General features: G+C 38.4%; 1 protein-coding gene across 4 annotated transcripts in view; it reads left to right on the top strand.

Moving 5' to 3' along the window:
* The first annotated feature begins 1,866 nt into the window (after positions 1 to 1,866).
* sez6l (seizure related 6 homolog (mouse)-like) overlaps positions 1,867 to 19,200 on the top strand; it is a 60,441-nt gene continuing 43,107 nt past the window's right edge. For 3 of the 4 annotated variants that reach the window (XM_030149608.1, XM_030149607.1, XM_030149606.1), the window contains exon 1: positions 1,883 to 2,272. In XM_030149608.1, coding sequence (XP_030005468.1) covers positions 2,176 to 2,272 — 97 coding nt within the window. In that variant the 5' untranslated portion in view covers positions 1,883 to 2,175. Of the gene's footprint in view, positions 2,273 to 19,200 lie in introns of all 4 variants that reach the window. The other variant, XM_030149610.1, reaches the window with a different exon arrangement.

Below are 19,200 nucleotides of genomic sequence, written 5' to 3'. Positions count from 1 at the left end.
CACTTCACAGTGACATATTAAAATATCTTGTTTTGTCTCACCAACTGTCTTACATAGTATCATATTGTCACCTCCCTAAAAAAGTAATTTTTAAAATTCTTTTTCAGTCATTCATTTTTCCCTGAATCATTAAATACTCCATTTCTTGTTATTAATAAAAATAATAATAATAAATTACATTTATAAAGCACTTTTCATTCTATGGAATCTCAGAGTACTACAGAGAAAAGAAAGTCCAATATTTAAAAGATAAAATACTACATGTAAAACAGAACATCATGTTGGGCCCAGCCTGTCTAAATATGAATGGTTATGTTTTTTGTGTTGAAAAATGACTTGGACATTTATTTTAGGAAGGCGACAACATGCATCCCTGTGACATCAGCATGATTTACCCACCCAGTTGCATTTGTGCCGGTTTGTCTGGTTGTTTCTGAGCGTGACTATATGTATAACCTATAGCAGCAAGTTTGATGAAACTTGATAGAGGAGTAGGGAGGTGTACGGAGCTGGAATTTAATGAAGTCTTAACACAGCTACATATTTGCAAAGTCACGTCTTGTCATCCATTGTATAGCATTTGTGCTACTTCAGCTACATCCACTCAACTCTCTGAGTCCTTCCTTAACTCCTGCTACAGTATATGACTGCCAGTACTCCCACTACTACTGCCATTACTACTGGTTTTACAATAACAGACCTTCTATTTCCTGAAGCTGAGCATAAATCGACTGCATAGATAGATAGATAGATAGATAGATAGATAGATAGATAGATAGATAGATAGATAGATAGATAGATAGATAGATAGATAGATAGATAGATAGATAGATAGATAGATAGGCTTTATTTCAGACTCACGGTCCACATTAAAAAGCAAACAAAAATACAAACACAATAAAAAAAAAAAAACCTCAATATGATGTCAATAAAAAAAAACCTCTGTACTTTCAAGAGGCAGTCATACCAGTGTTTCCAGAACAGAGATGTGTAACGTACAGCACTATATGCAAGATGCATATGCATACTTCAGTTCCATTTCAAAAAGAGAAAATGGTAGCAAAACACACAGTACACAAGCATGGAAAAGTCTGGTATAGTGTGTTCTCCAGACTGCAGCTTCAACTAATTAAATTAGCTGCAAGCACAGGCAGCTCCTTACACATTTTAACAATCTACGGCCACTGCTTCTGTAACAGCTGCTTTGACAATTCACAGTCTGCCTCTAAACCCATCACTATAGCTCTACAACTTCTACTTAACCTCTGTGCCTCTGCTACAACTGCTAATAATAATCAGTCAAACTGGTTTAGAGCGTCACACTGACTGGACTGTGTGTGTGGTTTTCAACTACACACCACTGTCCCCTGTAAGAGTGGTCAGCATTTATCAGCCTGCAGTGTGTTACACTTCAATCTAAAGCCTCAGATTGAAGTAGATTGCAACAGTGAAATACAGCTACTTATAAAGATTACCAGCTCAGGATGAGATGGCTCGTAAGTCAACTCCTCCACCTCCCTCAAACACCAAACACCACCATCCAACTAGTAAATCTGCACAACATGGGACAATGTTATTTTGCTGGCAACATAGCACTGCCCCCCCCCCCTTCCCTTCCCTTCTCCTCACTCTCCTCTCTCTCCATCTTATGTAAGTGTGTGTCCGTGCCCTGGTGTTACCGCATCCCACGACAGTCACTCTGACCCACTCCCCCTCTCTCCCTCTCGCTCTCTCTCTTTCTCTCTCTGAGCAAAAAGTTTCATTATCATTAAGGTCAGGTCGGTGCGAGTGCGCAGGGTGGGCGGGTGAGGGGGCACGCACACGCACGGAATGAGTGAGTGAGAGAGAGAGAGAGAGAGAGAGAGAGAGAGAGAGAGAGAGAGAGAGAGAGAGAGAGAGAGAGAGAGTCCGTGCGGAGGAGAAAAGGAGGACAGATCGGAGGCAGAAAGCGAGAGGCGCTCCTTGCAGTGTGAGGAGCACGCTGCGCTGACACGCACGCGGACCCCACGGCACGCTCCTGATCCTGAACGCGACGCCACCACCTGGTTCAACCCTGACCGACTGACCGCACAGCCGGTGCCTAACCCTCCATCCATCCATCCATCCGTCCCTCCATCCATCCCTCCTTCCGCGGTGTACCCTCCAACCCTCTCCTCTGGACCGGCTCCTGTCGCCATGGCACCGGCCGCCTGCTCGGTCGGGTACCGACTTCCCAACATCCTGTCCACGGTGCTGTGGATCGGACTGCTGTGGACCAGCGTTTCGGCACGAGGTAATGCGCTATTATCTCATGTGAAGTCCTTCACTGTGCTTCCACTCTTAAATCCCTATCGTCCTCTGTGTTGCTATCTATCCGAGCAGAATGTCAACAGAAAGAGGTTTTGTTTTTTTTATTTTTTTTTAAGCGCTGCAAAAAAACAAAACAAAAAACAACAAAAAAAACAGTCTTTGGGCATCCCTGTCTGTTTTCTCCTCCTGTGAATCGTAGGAGGAGAAAGATGCACAAGTCTGAAAGCAGGCTTTGAAGTCCTGAAATAAACGCTGTTGCAGGCTATTTACTGAGAGCACATTGGCTTGGCACCACAGTCCAGCCTTCCCGCACACACACACGCACACACACACACGCGCGCGCGCGCGCACACACACATCTGAGAGTCCATGTGGACTGGAGCCCACTCGTGTGCGTGGGAGCCTCGATAAGGAAGAATACAGGGAGGAAAGACACATAGAGTGAGCTAGAGGGAGGGAGAGAGAGAGATCACCTGCAGACTCTGTGACAACACGAAGGGAGATGGGGATTCCTTCAACACTGATGTTATCAGAGGCTGACAGAAAAGTGAGGAGCCAAAGTTAATATACAGTCAGTCTGGTGGATTTATGTGGTCACGAAGAGGAATCCGACAGCAGCTGAAGGAAGGGGACTGAGAAACAACCAAACTGTCCTACACTTATTAACCCCTGCAGCACTAGAAGCTGAAAGCATTCATTATTTGGTGTCAAATTGGATGCATCTCCAAATATTTTTTCTTATATTGATGGCTCCTTTTGCTTCAGAGGATTATGTTATGTCGCAATATATAGGCATTTATTGTTTTATAGACCACATGTAACATTTGAATGTATGTTTTTAATAGACAAGTCCTATGTGCAGATCTTTAATCGTGGCTAAATACATCTGTAAGAACACGAGCTGTGATTTCTAAGTGAGTACAATCTGTGGGCCACTTATTATAGAACACAGCTTTGATACAGTCAGAGTTTGTAACAGATCATGACAGGTGAGATCTCAGCTGTGTTCAGATTAGACATGAGAGATCCAAGCATTGGATAGGATTGTATTGAATGTATTGTATTTTATTATGTTTGTTCCAAATCATCATTTCACTGTTTAGACTAAAAGCAGTAAAACACATTCATTTGTCTATTTGGAATGAGTACCTCTGCATACTGCTAAAGTATTGCTCAAATATTATTTTTCTACACTTGAAATCACACATGACCTTTAACCTGGCAGAGAGGGTCTATTGAGGGATGCTGTCAATTGCATTGTGGAAAGTGTGTGATCCATTATATTTGCAGCTTATTTGTAGTGTGTGTGTGTGTGTGTGTGTGTGTGTGTGTGTGTGTGTAGAAATGGATGTTGGAGGTGTGATTTCACACACTGGTTTGCACCATAGACTGTGCATCTGTGGAGAGCTGGGAGAGTGCAAGGGCTCACTGATGCGGTAAAACGCTGAAGTTAATCAAACATTTGCATGACAAACTCGTTTAACAATAATTTACAACAGCACTTCTTTCTCTCCTCATTTCTGTGCCGTCCGTGTGTCGGTTTATTTACCTGCAGTAACACTGAAATCGGCCTGTTTTCTATTTTCTTCTTGTTATGTTGCATTTGGGACATTTGTGACTGTGGGCCTCTGTGACTCTAGCCAATCATGACACATGCTGAACAACATAAAAACAAGCAGCTTCAGTCTGTTCTTCTCATTTACTGCTCATAGTGTTGTGCAGTTCTGTCTGAGAGACACAACCAGCTCTAAATGAAAGTCTGTGGGATCCAGACCCTTTAGGAGGTGGCATGTTTCAGCTGTCAGTCACATCACAACTTCAGATACTTAACATATGCACCGGCTTTTTACTCATGGGTTGAGGTGTTTCACCCTTGACTGACTTTTACATGATGCCATTTTTTCCCCTCTTTGAGTCCGAACCTCACAAATAAGATGATCTCAGCACCACAAGTAAAACTAATCCCAGTACCTTAGACCTAGTGTTAGTAATGTTAGCTAAAACATGTTAACTATCAAGTACAGAATAGAACTTTATGTATTTGAGGGCATTAATATAACTCCTATCTACAGCCACAGCAGCGCCATCTGTCTGCTGGTTATCACTGTTTATAAAAAGAGGCCAAGACTCAGTTCCCTGTTTCCTCATCAGAAAGCAACATGTTTCAAAGCATCTTGTTGCTGGTGGTGACGTTGCAGTTTAAGGTACCCTCTTCCAGCTGCATTTGCATTTTTTTAAAAATTGTTTTACGTGGTCGCACTTTAAGGTTTAGCTTTTAATCTTGTCGTACTGCTGTGCAAGGACAGATAAATTCTGATTCTGATTTGCCCTTGGAGCTGGGCGCTAAGAGGATGTACACTAAACCATGCTATTGCTTCAAATCTGAGGCTTTTTTAAATTTTTTGTCTCTTTCCTTAAACATTATGGACGTGCAACACTAAATCTATGCAGTATCCCCTGTAACCAGTGCTGCTTTTTCCTCTCTAAGTTTTAATCTTGTATCCTATTAGTAAGCATGCTGGTTTTACTTATTACCGTAAGAGTCCAAATGAGACAAATGGAAATCTTAATTTCTGTAAAAGCTCATGCTTGGAGATTGATTTTAGTTCTTCTGTTCTGTGAATCTTTTGAAAATCTAAAAAGACACCCTTTCTATCAGGGCTTTTTTCCTTTGTATGTCATAATTAACCCATCACACACTTAACACTTTGACACATACGCATCCACATGAGTTTATCAGTCAGCTCCCAGCAGGCTTCATTCTTTTTGTTGTCGCTCCTGTCTTTCTCCGTGTACATGCACAAATTTTCAATCTGCCAGTGCATCTCCACACACACACACACACACACATACACACACATCTACCGTAGACTCCGGTGTACACACACAAACACACACGCTCAGCGCACACACTTCGTATCGTGCTGCATCACTGGTTTCATCTCACTGTTGGTGTCTGTGGTTAATGAGATCACCCAGCAGAGATGTAATGTCACAGAGCAGGCTTGCGATGGTGTGTGTTAATGTGTGTGCACATGTGTGTTTGTGTTTGTGCTGGTGTTTTTTTTTTTTTTTTGGTTAATGTGCTGATAGTGCCTGTGTATGAAGATAGGCTGGATCATTGCGTGGTCTAATTTCTCAGGGTGAGAGCGATAATCTGCTAGAAAGACAGCTTGACAGCAGAGTAGAGATTCAAGAGCTCCAGCTGGGAAGCAAAGCCAAGTACAGTTGCATCCAGGGTTACACTGAGCCATTTTTATCGACCCACTCGGCATTGTTTTGTTGTACAAATATCAATAAGATGTGTCTGCTTGATTTATATATATATATTCATCCACTTCTCTTCTCTTCTCTTCTCTTCTCTTCTCTTCTCTTCTCTTCTCTTCTCTTCTCTTCTCTTCTCTTCTCTTCTCTTCTCTTCTCTTCTCTTCTCTTCTCTTCCCTTCCCTTCCCTTCCCTTCCCTTCCCTTCCCTTCCCTTCCCTTCCCTTCCCTTCCCTTCCCTTCCCTTCCCTTCTCTTCTCTTCTCTTAAACTTATTCATCTGAAATCCGCCTTTCTCCTCTCATCACATCACCTCTCCTGCTTCCTCTCCAACTTCCTTCCTCTGGTCCTCTCACTCGACTCCCCTTCTCATTTTTTCCCCTTCATATTACTTGTGAGTGAAAGGAGAAAATGGAACCAAGGACATTGTTTCTTATGGTTGAATAACTCTGGCTTTATTATACAACTAGATCCTCGGGCTGCAAACTTTTGAAAAATATTGTGTCAAGTACGTATCAGAGACGGACAATAAATGAGGGGCCGTAAGGCTGAGGCGAGGAGAGGAAACACACAAAGGAGGTTTAGAAAGAACAGATAACAGATTCTACACTTCACCTGTGAAAGATGTTTGACTGAAGACGTGTTGGCAGAATTGAGCCTCTGTCCAATCTGGTAGAAACCAAAGGGTGTTTTTAAGACTAAAGCAGGAAAGTATCAGTAGAGACAGAAACACACAAAGTTGGAGGTGACCCCGTTTCAATCAGTTTCACTCAAGTTGAGCTTAGAGGGATTTTACCTTTCATTTCCAGAGAGAATCTCCAGAATATGAACCCCTGATTAACACCCTTAAAAACACCAGTGTCATAATAAGAAGAGCTAATGCGGTGTTTTGATCAGGCACATACAGTATGACGCTCAGTTACCGGCCCTCTGGTTATCTGTGTTTTATTGAAGATATGTAATTTTCAAATGTTACATTCATGTTAAGCTTTTTTTTTTTTTTTTTTTTTTTTTTTTTGCATCTTGAACTTCCATCTGACACAACATCAAAATCACTGCAGAGACATTCAAGTTTCCTATCTTGTTTTTGGGTGAATTTTGAAAAATATTTGAAAAACAATTGCTTTTATGTGTTTGTTTTTCTGATTCGCATTAGCAGCCTGCCTGGGAGTTACTTTTACTGTTTGTGCTTTGCATTTATCAGAGGACAGGTTGGATTCACTAGCAAAATATTTCTGTAATTTCTAATCTTGTAAGTGTGATCTGCTTGCTGCTGGGACATCACATGGAAATAGTAGGAGTGGGCTGCCATTGCAGATCCATGCTCATATGCCAGGTCACTAAAATAGTTTTTACAGTAAGAAAAATATCTTGTATGTAGTTTGACATTTGAAGGCATACTACTCACATGTCCATGTATTTGAATAATTTCTGTTTGTCTGAACTGATCCAGCATTTTTGCATGTACTTTTATTTTGACTTTGAGATAAGCACTGAAGGTAATTAGAGTGAAACCATGTATATTTTATCTTCATGTCTAACGTCCTGTCCGTATTAACATGGATATTGTTCTAAACAGATTATTTTCTTCCACACAGCATTTGTTCGAAGCATCTCTGTTCACGTGACAACACAAAATACAACTACAAACTGGCACAAATTTGGACAAACTGTTGTTTCTTTTCGGCTTAAAGCTGTAGAAACTGTGGATAACAATGGACGCAGCAGATGCAGAGGTTTTAATCTGTCATGACAACAAGTATTTGCTTGTGTTGTCAAAGTGTATTCTTTACATGATGTGGATTTGTCCATAACACTGGTTAGGTTTGTCTCCCAAAGGCATCTGAGCTGACCTCCATCTACTGCAGGTCATACACTGATTTATACACCGGGATTTGACGTTCCAGGTTCAGGTTCATTACACAAAGCAATAACAGACATGAGCAAAATGGGATGTGACACTATCGTTTTCCAATCTGTCTGTTGTTCCTGTCCACACAGATACATACAAACCAGAGTATTTTGGAAAGCTTTATTAGAAATCTCTTTTTTTCTGACCTAAAACACCATTAATAAATGGACGAGAGGCCCAAACATAGAGAAAAATATCAGTTTTGCAAAGTATGTGTATTAGTGAGGACAAGGCATAAGGCTTGTAACTCCAGTATGTAACACTTTAACCCATAAAGACCCAAACAGCCACTGGTGACCAAAATCATCTACTGATCTAAAATGTTTAATACCTGTTGATCCACTAATCCTATCAATACATGTAAATAATTAATGTAAAATGCAGTTTGTCATCTTTTCATGGTCTTCAGATATGATCCATTTGGACGTTCAGAGGCTCTGTAGTGAACATGGAAACACCGTTGTATTCTACAACACTGATTCACTCAATGACACTGGATGGACACACTTGTTCTTATGTTCAGTCAATGATATCTTTGGTGAAAAACTTACTTTTTCTTCAGTTTTCTCTGTTTTGATATAATAACCTTTGAATTAACTCTGAGTTCTCATGAATATCTAAATTAAATAGAGGAAATTAAATATAGGAAAATACATGATGTACATGTACAGGTTTTGTCTTCTTATCTTAATGATACAAGGGTTTTTTTGTTTTTTTTTTTGCTCAGACAAAGCGGTAGAAGGCTGCAATGACAGCCGAAACATGTCAGGTATGAAAACATCACTCCTACTTTGTCTGAACAAAGGAAAATAACCCCTGTATCACTAAATATATAGGATAATGTTATAGTAAATGGCGATAAATCACTTAAGAATGGCTAAACAGAGAACAATTTATTTGGGAACTGACACAAAAGTAGGATGGGTCTTTATGGGTTAAGTGAGTCCTCATTTCCTCCAATCTCTCACAGACATTTCAATAGTTAAACAGCCACATGTACTGATAACATGAGCCACAGAGCCATAATACACATTAAGAAGAAACATTATTCTTTAACCGTATAGTAATAACTGCCCGAAAAACAGAAACGCCTGGCAGAAGTACATAATTTGTGTCGGAAACTGATTAAGCATTTGCGAGTGAAATAACTACAGCAACCAAAATAAAATCCTCCATAGTCCTTAAAAACTTCCACTTTTGTATCTACCAGCAGTGAGTTTTGTTTTGTTTTTGCTTCACAGTTAGAGGATTTTTAAGTTGAGGGGCTTCCTCTTGATTTTTTTTTTCCATTTGGGGGTGAGTGTACTGTCCTTGTTTGTGTTTGCTGCAGCTGGAGGAGTGTAGACGACACAAGCTGCCATCTCAATTAGTCCCTGCACTCATTAGGACACTAGTGAGAGCTGCAGCTTTTCAGCCCCTCGTACCCGCTGACATATGGTCCGGGCTTCAGCAACAAACTTTACCAGAGACGACAACATACCAGTGAATTATTCAAAGTTGTGTGTGTGCGGTGGAGGGTTTTGCCTCCCTTGGTATTCTCCTGGCACTAACCTTCCTGTGTGTTTTGGTGTTGACATCAAAAGAGGATGCCTGAAGCGGTAGCGGCTCGTCCTGCCACTGATGTCTCCACCTCAGCAGGTTTACTTAGACCTTTGTGACACCGCATGGCTGTTTAAAGGGGTTTGAAAGTGTAAGAGTGTTGAGAGTGTGTGTGTGTGGGGTGTGTGTTTGTTGTGCATTGTGAATCGTTGGTGCTTTTCTTAGTATCCGGGATTATCCTCTCTAGGATAGCAGCAGGATTGCACGGATGCTGCTGACACTTCCCTACAATAGAAGCAATTAACTGAAGCTTAACTTTGTGAACGTCTGTTTTAAGCCATGGATGTTTGTGCGAGTGCAGTGGAACTAAACCATCTGACTTTTTTCCGATATCTTTGTCCATTTTGACTTAAAGTCAGCATTGAACTAGTTCCCAACCTCAAAGGGTCATTGATGAGCTGTGGAGAAATGCAAACATGCCAAAAATCCTTCAAAGAAATCCGTTTTTCCTCCTCGAGACATATCTATAGTATATTTACTGCTTGAGACTGTATACTTAGAGAGGGAAAATGTTCATTTTTACTTTATGAAAATGATTAATTGTGATCCAATGACAGATTTGCTATGCTTGTTTTGGATTATAGTGGCAATTTGGATTTTCATTCTAGGTTACTCTCACAAACTCGCCTTGACACTTTGCCCTGTCAAACTCACTCAAAGAAGATTGGCACAATCAAGTCTGTCTGCAGCCAAGTCTTTTAAAAGGTTAATATTTCAGCACCCATTTGCCTCAAAGCTTACGCTAAGCCAGCGTTCTGCTCCCTCATCTTTCCTCCTTTGATATGGGTATCCCACTGAAGTAGGTTTGTTGACGCATTCACCAAACTACGTCTGTGCGTGTGATAATCCGTGCCGTGCTGCATAGAGCTATGCTGATAGCTATACGCCTGTCATGCTGCCGAGTCAATGTGTTTGTCTTCCTTGTACCTCCAGTCAAATAGGTCTGAGAGAGCTGCACAGACAAGCTGAACATTGTGGGATAGAAAGCGTGTCTGGGTGTTTTTTCACTGTGATTGGCTCCAGTCTGGGCCGTGAGGTTCAACAGCGCTGCTCTGCTCTGCTGCTCGGTCGGGGATTGATTGATTGATTCCTGTCACGGAGAGTGCAGAGTTCTCGCACTGACAAAGCCCCTCTGAGCTTTTGAGAAATTTATGGTCCAACTGTTTTGAAGCGTGATGTTGGATGAATTTAAAGGCTGAGGAGAGATACAAAGCCTTCAGCCAGACTTCAGCTTCAATCTTCAGGGCTTCCTGCCGGATGATGGCTGCCAGTCATGCACTGAAGTAGAGGACACTTGTTTATGTCGGAAACTTAAACAGACCTCTTCCTCTAGAGCTGGCAAGATAGAAAAAAAAAAAATCATTAAAAAAGCTCCATGGGAGTGAGTCCACAGTTATTCAGAAAGCATTTTTCAAACTGAATTCTTTCGACTCAGCTCTTTATAAAAAGGCAGGAAATTTCAGAAAGCCCACGCTTTACTGGTGGTTTTGCATATTTTATTTTGCTATATATTTTTAGAGTGATTTACTGCCCTCCAGACATTCCCTGCTTTCTGTTCATTTCTTCAAAAATCAACCGGCAGAAACTTGAAAATTATTATCTTAAGTCATTCATTGCCATAAACAATTTAATGTTTCATTATAATTGCTTAAATTGTGAAACCGATGCTAAACATACAGTAGATGTTCAGAGATGTATTTGTTATTTCATTAAATCATTAAAAAAAAATCTTGGGAAGAAATAATAGAATAAGTATAATTTTACATGATCTGAGATATGAATTATGACTTATTATTGGGGTTTGTGAATCACACAGTGACAGTTATATCTATAATAGGCTTACATAAAGCATGTTGGAATATATTTTTTTTACCTCTTCCATGAAATTATTTTGACCATGTGATTTATTCTTAGTAGAATAAGTGTAACTGGGACTCAGTATATAATCATTGCATCTGGTCAGAGGTAATTACTGATGTATATGAATAGAAATAAAATGATGAATGTGTCTGAAAACTAAATTATTCCAACTTTATGGGCAACAGGGTAAGTGCTTTGTTATATAAAAAAAGACAATGACGAAGAAACATGAACATATATGTACAGTATATCAGTCTGGGTATATCAGTGAAATGTAGAATAAGCTTATAAAAATCCATACCTCTTTACACATACACCATCTTTCTTCTCAGATGTTATTCCAGATGACACTGTTATCATCACTTAATGCCTGAATCTGTTCTTACCAAATCAATTCTCGTGGGTTCCCTTGACTGTGATCAATTTTTACCAGCTAACATGCCCTTTTGATCATTTACTCATAAAGGCCCGGATGCGAACAAAGCTGCCGGCCATTTCTAAAAATGAGATCAGGCCATTGATCGATGCTAAGGTCAGATGTGATTGATCTGAGCCATAAAGTAAAACAGTGCATTTTTGTATCGCACCACCTGGAAAATGGCCTCTTGCAACAGCATCCAATATGAAGCCCATAATGGACTGGAGGGAAATAGATACAGCCGACTTGTTTTCCTCAGATATATGTGAATCTTCAGCTCTTAAAGGACATACACTATTCTATAGTGTAAAAGCTTCAGCTGCACTCACAGGGGAGTTTTTTTTTTTTTTTTTTTTTTTTTTAATAGCTGAAGAAAACAGTGGAAAATAAATCTCATATCAGGAGATAAGCAGAAGAGAAAAGAATCCGTAAAAGGCTTTATTAATAATTACTCTGTAATACTGGGCCTGCTACATACCTGGAATTTAACACTCAGTAATACAATATGTGTTTCATCACTACAGTTCACTTGTATTTCTTCTCTGCCTCATAATTTATTGCTGAATGCTCTCCGTGTTGACATTTGGGTCATGGCCACCCCGAGGTTCACGTTAAAAGCATTCCACCTTTCTTCTTCACTCATCTCGGCCTCTGCTTTCTGCCTCCACTCACAACTGATGTGGCTGGTGAAAAGATCCATCCACCTTTTGTTTTATTCATAGATTAAAAGCATAGAGCCCCCATACCTGTGACAGGTCCTTACACACACTATGAACACACACTCAGTGAGCTGTCAGATCACTCCCGGTTCTGATTTTTTACTGTTCGCTAATAACAGGCTTTGTGGCAGAACAATAGCATTAGGATTTTTCTTGGAGAACAACTGTCTTATTTGCAGGTAATGCTTTGTAATAGTTGTGGTTGATGGACAGTTATTTTACTTTGCATGACCATTAGTGGTTCAATTTTTTTTTACAAGCTGATATAATAACAATAGTTTGGAGAAGGAAAAACAGCAAATAGCAGCCCCTTCCTCCCAAAAAATGAGTTACGCATGTCTGAAATGAACCAACTTTTGCTGGATAACTGTTGAATTAAACATCTAAGCCAAAGTAATGAATACTTAAATAAATAAATCTGAATCAGAATGCCAAACTCAAAGTTATTATTCAGAAAATGTAGAATTGAATAAGAAAAAAAGCACTGTAAAAACTTTCCTATTACAAAACATTTGCCAGTTTAGTGTTATTACAGTGTTTCACAGAGTGCTGCATATTAGCATTGCACTAACCTTTGGCTTTGTAGCATGACTGTGACTATGTTAGCAGGTTCATTCCAGTCTGTTTAGCCTATCTAAGTACAGTTTCAGTCCATATTAACTTGCAGAGCTTGTGTAATGTGTTATTTTTCGGCCAGTGATGAAATGCTGATGAGGAATTACCATAAGTCCATCAGCTCGGTTCGGCTTCTGACCTCCGACGTGCAATGAGTCTGATTTACACAGAGGATTAAGAGTTATGTTAGGGTGAAAATGTTTTTGATTCATAATAAAACTCCAGCAGCATAAATGAGGCCAACACAGTCGGGGTAATTAAAAAGAAACACTGCAGCTACAGTCAAACATTCAGGAAAATGCAGACTTGTGTTTACTTCATCTAGATACAATCAAAATAATTTCAGTCCAAAGTGATGCAAAAACACAGAGTTTCTAGTCAGATAACAACAAAAGCCATCACACTCAGCCTACGTCTCCAGAAAGCAGACATAACTAGAGGAAAAGCTAAAGTTTGGTTGTAACTCGCCTACAGGTGAGAAAATTGTGATTCAGATCCAGCTGTAGGTGGACGTATGATCTCACTATTTCCAATTTGAAGCCAAATATTAACTGTCTACCACTATCCGCTCTGTCTTAATCAGCCAAAACAATTAATTGGTCTATATCTGTGTGTTACTGTTGTGCAACTCTATCCTGAAATAACACTCAGTACTCAGCAAAACACATGGCATAGCATGTGGGCTGATCCTGAAAGAAAATCTATTCAGAAAGCAGAAGAACATGCATGTGTTGAAAGAGTTGGATAGTAACTCAGATGAATTATGGTCATTTGCCTGCATTAATGTAGTTTAGCTGCTGAGCCCAAACTCTGATTACAGCCTTATATCATAACATAGACAAATAGCAGAGAATGTCACAGTGATATATAACTGGTCTGAGGCCAATATGAGGTCTGTGCATTTCCATACACCATTAAGTGACTAGAAACAAAGTGCCAACCGGAAATTAATCAAGAACAAAATGCTGCATAGTTAAACTAAAAAATCTGGACTTCATTGATTAACACATTAAAACCTGTGGAGCGGCTCTTTAACATGACATTTTCGCTTACGCAACACAGTCCACAAAATGGGAAATCATCAGTGTAGTGGATGTCTAATGTGGTAAGGACTTTGGGTTTGTTAAAAAAAAGAGCTGTCTGTTTCCTCTGGCATTAACTAGCATCACTTTCCTCCATCACTCCCCCGCCGCCTCTCTCTCTTCCTTCCTTCCTTCCTTCCTTCCTTCCTTCCCGCCCTCCCTCCCTCCCTCCCTCCCTCCCTCCCTCCCTCCCTCTCCTTTTGGCTTTTCCCCCCTTCAGCCCTTCCCGCTGCTTACTGGAGGCATGCAGGAGTGTGAGGAGAGTTTCAATGACTTGTGGCTGCAAGTACGCTCACACAGCGATGTTTCTGCTCAGCAGAGCGGCTAACAAACATGTACATGTCAGCACAAACACACACACATTTGTATTTCCACCGCATACTTATAAGGAACTTCATTGACTGTATTCATTCCCCAACCGTTCCTCCTAATCCTAACCTTTACTGCTACTAACTTTGACATTTCCACATAATCCTATCCTAATCCTAATCTTAGCCCAAAACCCAACACCAACTCTAGAGACGCCTTGAAAGAAATAAGATGTTCTGACTCCATGAATATTTTTCTCTTCTTTTTTGGGGACATTTAATTCTCAAGAGGATTAAATATTTTCACAGAACTATAAGAGGACACACAGAGTCCCAAAGCGGTGGCAGCAAAAAACGTTCTACTTTAAATCATTTCTATTTTTCTGTATATTCATTCTTACTGCAGCCACAACAGCCTCATCCTTTACACACTTCCACACTCCTATTGCACATCTCGTTGCCCTGAATACATATCAACACCTTTGTAAATGCAGTTCAAAAAGACAAATGATCAATGCTATTAAGTAACTATAATGATGTTCAATTCAAGTAATGATTTATTCCTCTGCTGTTTTAAAGAAGGACATAAAATCTAAAAGGCACATTATTGACATTACTGAATATGAACATGAGAGTAGAAACATCGGTCCAATATTCACACTCACATTTCAGCACTGATTTATCTTTTCCAACTCATGAGAACAGTTTTTTCTGTAACTAAAAGCTGGGGTTGGCTGCTTCTCAGTTTTCTGATGAAATTACTCTGCACTGAAAGGCTGTTTGACCTGGGAAATGTGTTAAATCTTCAAGTAAAGTTAAGCGAGAATCCTTGTAATCCTTGTAACACTGAATGACCTCACTATAAGCATGACATTAGACAAAGTCATTCAGTTCAAAATTAATGTATAAATGTTGATCAGTGCAGCTCATTACAATGATTATAATGAATACTGATGGGTTCCTCCAGGCTTCTTAGTACATATTAGAACTAGAAGGGCAACCAGAGAACATACACTTTCATCAACGACAATATCCAGTCTGCTGTGACCTGTGGATCCTCACCAGAATCATTTTCTTTTTTTTTTTTAGACATAGACAGACTTTATTTATCATTCCAGATTTTACATCAAAAATAAAATTTCAATGTATGCATGTAAAAACTATAGAATATAGAGGATAGAATAAGTATGCATACAAAAACTATAGAATATACAAGATAAATATGCATATAAAAACTATAGAATATAGAAGATAGATTAAATATGCATACAAAAACTACAGAATATAGAAGATAAATATGCATATAAAAACTATAGAATATAGAAGATAGAATAAATAAAAACTATAGACAAGAAAAGCACTCGGAGAGTGCAGACCTCCGTCAAGACAGCTCTGCCTCCCGTGCGTGTTTGTTTGTTTGTTTGTTTGTTTGCCCACCCCACCATCACCACCAATTATCATTTCTTCCTTGTGCCAGTATCAACATTTCCTGAAAATTTCATGAAAATCCGTCCATAACTTTTTGAGTTATCTTGCCAACAAACAAACAAACAAACAAACATGCACGCACGCACACAAAGCAAAGTGATCACAATACCTCCTGGCGGAGGTAAATATAGAAGATAGAAAAAATATGCATATAAAAAAACTATACAATATAGTAGACAGAATAAATATGCATATAAAAACTATAGAATATAGAATAAATGAAAACTATAGAATATACAAGATAGAATAAAAACATGCATATAAAAAACTATAGAATATAGTAGATAGAATAAATATGCATATAAAAACTATAAAATATAGAATAAATGAAAACTATAGAATATACAAGATAGAAAAAATATGCATATAAAAAACTATAGAATATAGTAGATAGAATAAATATGCATATAAAAACTATAGAATATAGTAGATAGAATAAATAAAAACTATAGAATATAGAAGGTAGAATAAATATGCATATAAAAACTATAGAACATAGAATAAATAAAAACTATAGAATATACAAGATAGAATAAATATGCATTAAAAAAACTATAGAATATAATAGATAGAATAAATATGCTTATAAAAATCATAGAATATAGAAGATAGAATAAACAAAAACTATAGAAGATAGAATAAATAGGCATATAAAAACTATGGAATATAGACGAAAGAATAAATAAAAACTACAGAATATAGTAGATAGAATGAACATGCATATAAAACTATAGAATATAGAAAATAGAATAAATATTCATATAATGATGAGGTATTTACTAGTTTTCGTTTAGTTTGTTCTAGGTTTTATGAAGAAAAAGTCTTAAATACTATCTGCCCATGGTGGTAGAAATGTCATTTTGGTTAAAGGTCAGCCGAACTACTTCCATTACCCTGATCATCGTTCACTGTTCATAATAAATGAGAAACTGTCTGACAAGAATTGAAAATCGGACTAGTTCTCCACTATGCAGGGCTAAAAGTTATTAAAAAGCATCTGATTTTTGCCTCTTTGGTTAAAGTTTTCCCTGGGCAGTGTCTGAGAAAATGTTTAGCTTTCACAGAACCATTACCTTTACCCATTACAGTGCTGTGTGCCTTTGTGTGTGGCTTCTAATAAGTAGAATGCAGCAGTTTTCATAGTCTACCTACCAACACAGAAACCAGAAAATTGGTAAAAAATGGATCATCAGCAGGGAGAAATTAAGTCACGACTCCTCTAACACAAGTGTGCAGCTGTTCTTTCAAAGAAGATGTTCAACAAGCTGTTTGGTTTTTGTTTTTTCCCCGATGGCTCAGTAGAATTCAGCCCTAATAGTTTGCTCCTCTGACCTTGACATGGATGACACTGAGGTGATGTGTGTTCTTCACCTTTTTGTCGTTGTTGCTGACATACAGTAGTATCTGTGGATAATGTCACTACTGTTGACTGTAATTTTTGCCAGAGTGAAACAGAAGCTCCTGATAAACATTAGGAGCAGTGGAAATGATCTGTCTGGATAAGCAGAACCTGGGAGTCAGTGTGCAGAAAACATATTTATTGAAGCTGAAAAATGTACAATAAAAAAATGCAGGACATCTAATGTGATGTGATGTAGAAAACAGTATCAAGTATTGTATGAATCTGTTTGATTCTTGTAAACCACAGGTGTCAAACATAAGGCCCGGGGGCCAAATCTGGCCCGCCAAAGGGTCCAATCCGGCCTGTAGGATGAAATACACTGAAGATATTAACAATCAATGTTGTAAAAATCATTGTAATTCAGGTTCCACATACAGAACAATTAGATCTCAATTGAGTCAGACCAGTAAAATATTATCATGATAACCTATAAATAATGAAAACTGCAGATTTTATCTTTTAGTATAAAAAAGTAAAATTATGTGAAAATTTTTATATTAACAAACTATCCTTTTTAAAAAAAAAAAAAAGTGAATAACCTGAACAAATATGAACAACCTGAAACGTCTTAAGAGAAGTACATGCAATTTTACCAGTATTCTGCCTGTTACTAAATGTTTTACGTATTTGTAATTGTAATGTAAGTTTTAATGCACATGTGTATATTATAAACTGATAAACTGAGGCATAATATTGTTAAAATTGCACTTGTTTTTCTTAAGAAAATTCAAGTTGTTCATGTTATTCAGATTTTTAAGGAAACTTTGTAGATGTAAACCTGATCATAATATAATTTTACTTTTTTCACTGTTATTATTTTACTGTTCCGGCCCACTTGAGACCAAATTGGGATGAATGTGGCCCCTGAACTAAAATGAGTTTGACACCCCTGTTGTAAACCATGAACCATTGTTATTATTATCGGGGAAATGAAAATGTGAAGAAATATTTGTTTTATATAATCTGCAATTATATTTCATTTTAGTTTGTGCTGTATTATTCATTATAGCTTTTGAGTGTTCTTTCTAACTTTCTGTCATTATTGTCATGTCATTATTTTGTTTCTTGTATTTCTTGCTACCTTTAATTTTACTCTTAGTTTAGTTTTACTGTAATATCCCTGATCCTCATATGTCACAGACTCTTCCCCATCTTTTTCTTCAGATGCTGTTGTTGGCAGTAGTTAGTGTAGCTGACTGTTCCCATGGTAACAGAGGTCTGAAGTCTAGAAAGCAGGGCAATATTGACTTTTTAAATCTTAAAATATGCCAGGTTTTTATTTCTGCAAATCTGTTTTCCATTAGGCTAATCTATGAGAAGCACTGAGAGTGTTAACACCGAAGACATCCCGCAGTTATGAACACTTCCTACCAGTTACTAACTGACAGCTCACTGAGAGCCCATTAGGCTGAATAAAACAGTTTCCTATGTGAAGACTGCTCTGTCACAGTACCTTGAATCACCAAAATGTTTTCACTGTGAGGGCGAGAAGACTTGGCTGAGCATGCTGATATAAATTTTGTTGGTTTATTTGCCGTAGAAAGCCGAGTTTTTCTGTATTTGTACAGAACTGTTTGTGGTGTAATGGGGTAGTTTTACGCCAAAGTGTTAAGTGACACAAAAGAACCTTTTGTCTACATTTTTAATGTATAAATTGTGCAATAAAGTTTAGCAGTAGTTTGTAAAATAACAAAAAAGCCATTTCACCCACTTGCAGCCTATCCCCTTTTTATAGCTCTGCTCCAGTATTCATTGTCCTTGGCCCATGTCCTACCCGTTCAACAGGTTTCATTAATTTGGTGCTGTAGTTTTTGCATAATCCTACTTACAGACAGACGGACAGACAGTGTGGTCCCATAAGCACTTAATGGGGGTAATAACATTAACTGTACTGCTATAGAATATGCATTTCTTCAATATACTCTGAATAGTAAAGAGGTGTTATCAAATCTTCATCAAATTATTCTGGGCATAAAACTTGGTGCTATTATTAATCAAGTCAGATGTTGGAATGAAGTAGATTTCAATTCAGTAGCTGCCCAGTGAAAAGCTTATCACACATTTGATCCACATCTAGTGTGTCTGACTGCTTTCACAGCAGAAATAGGCTCGCTATGAGCCAGGACATGACATGAATTTACACAGAAACACCTTCCTGCTCTCATGCCCCAAACTGCTTCTTTTTGTAGACATGTCTTACACTTCTATCCTTTTGTGTTTGGAAAATGTGTTTGTCTTCTATCAGA

The sequence above is a fragment of the Sphaeramia orbicularis genome, chromosome 12, assembly GCF_902148855.1.
Source record: "Sphaeramia orbicularis chromosome 12, fSphaOr1.1, whole genome shotgun sequence".
NCBI lineage: Eukaryota > Metazoa > Chordata > Actinopteri > Kurtiformes > Apogonidae > Sphaeramia > Sphaeramia orbicularis.
The sequence above is the reverse complement of the archived record's forward strand: the minus strand, read 5'-3'. Positions and strand labels throughout refer to the sequence as shown.